This window comes from Penaeus monodon, chromosome 15, assembly GCF_015228065.2.
Source record: "Penaeus monodon isolate SGIC_2016 chromosome 15, NSTDA_Pmon_1, whole genome shotgun sequence".
Classification (NCBI taxonomy): domain Eukaryota; kingdom Metazoa; phylum Arthropoda; class Malacostraca; order Decapoda; family Penaeidae; genus Penaeus; species Penaeus monodon.
In genome coordinates, this window is record NC_051400.1 from 36,138,719 (window position 1) to 36,139,583 (window position 865).

General features: G+C 39.3%; 1 protein-coding gene across 1 annotated transcript in view; it reads left to right on the forward strand.

Moving 5' to 3' along the window:
* LOC119581998 (dyslexia-associated protein KIAA0319-like protein) overlaps window positions 1-865 on the forward strand; it is a gene marked incomplete at its 3' end in the record, with an annotated part of 29,808 nt that overhangs the window by 22,106 nt on the left and 6,837 nt on the right. The window contains 2 exon segments of the mRNA XM_037930194.1: window positions 26-180; window positions 466-656. Coding sequence (XP_037786122.1) covers window positions 26-180; window positions 466-656 — 346 coding nt within the window.

Sequence of the window (865 nt, forward strand, 5' to 3'; positions counted from 1 at the left end):
CATGATTGCATTTCTTTATTTCCAGTGGACCAAATACTGCCCATTTTGATAGCACGGATAGCAAGAAAGTGACTGTGTCAGGACTGACAAAGGGGAAATATGAATTTCTTCTTACAACCTGGAATGGGGAAGACCCCCTGAAGAACACCACTGACACTGTCATGGTGGATGTTATACAAGGTGAGCAAATGTAAACTCACTGAATTTTATATATATGCACACCTCTCTGTTTGAGATTTTTCATATAATATTACCTACTTGTATTGATACTGGTGCTGTTGCTATATATACTAATTGTAATCATATTGAACAGTGAAATGATGTGTGAAATAAAATCATTTCACAGTCCATAGTATGATAGAATATAAGAATTTAACTGATTTAACTAGACTTAAACCTACAGTTGAGCAGTCAGAGACAGTTTAATCTGAAGACATGATATATCCTCCTTCCCCACTTACGCAGACCAGAATATGCCCCCAAAGGCCAACGCAGGTGGGGACTTCAGCGTGACCCTTCCCTTGTCGGTGGTGATGGTCGACGGCTCCAAGTCCAGGGACGATGTGGCAGTAACCAAGTGGCTGTGGGAAAAGGAGACCATGTCATTGGCAGCGGCCAAAGTCATCAACTCCTCAGACCATTCACCTGTGCTTATGGTAGGATTTTTTTTCCATTAGGAGTTTTTATTGCTTTTATTTGGTTATTTACTAATATCCTTATTTAGTAGGTTATTGGTCTTGGTTTAGGCTTATACAGATCTTCCGTTGATATTTATGTAGCAAGTTAGTAGGTTATTCTGCATGTTTATGTAGAATGTTTAGACCATTCTCTGCTGTCTTTATAGGCTTGCTCATACAGAAAAGAC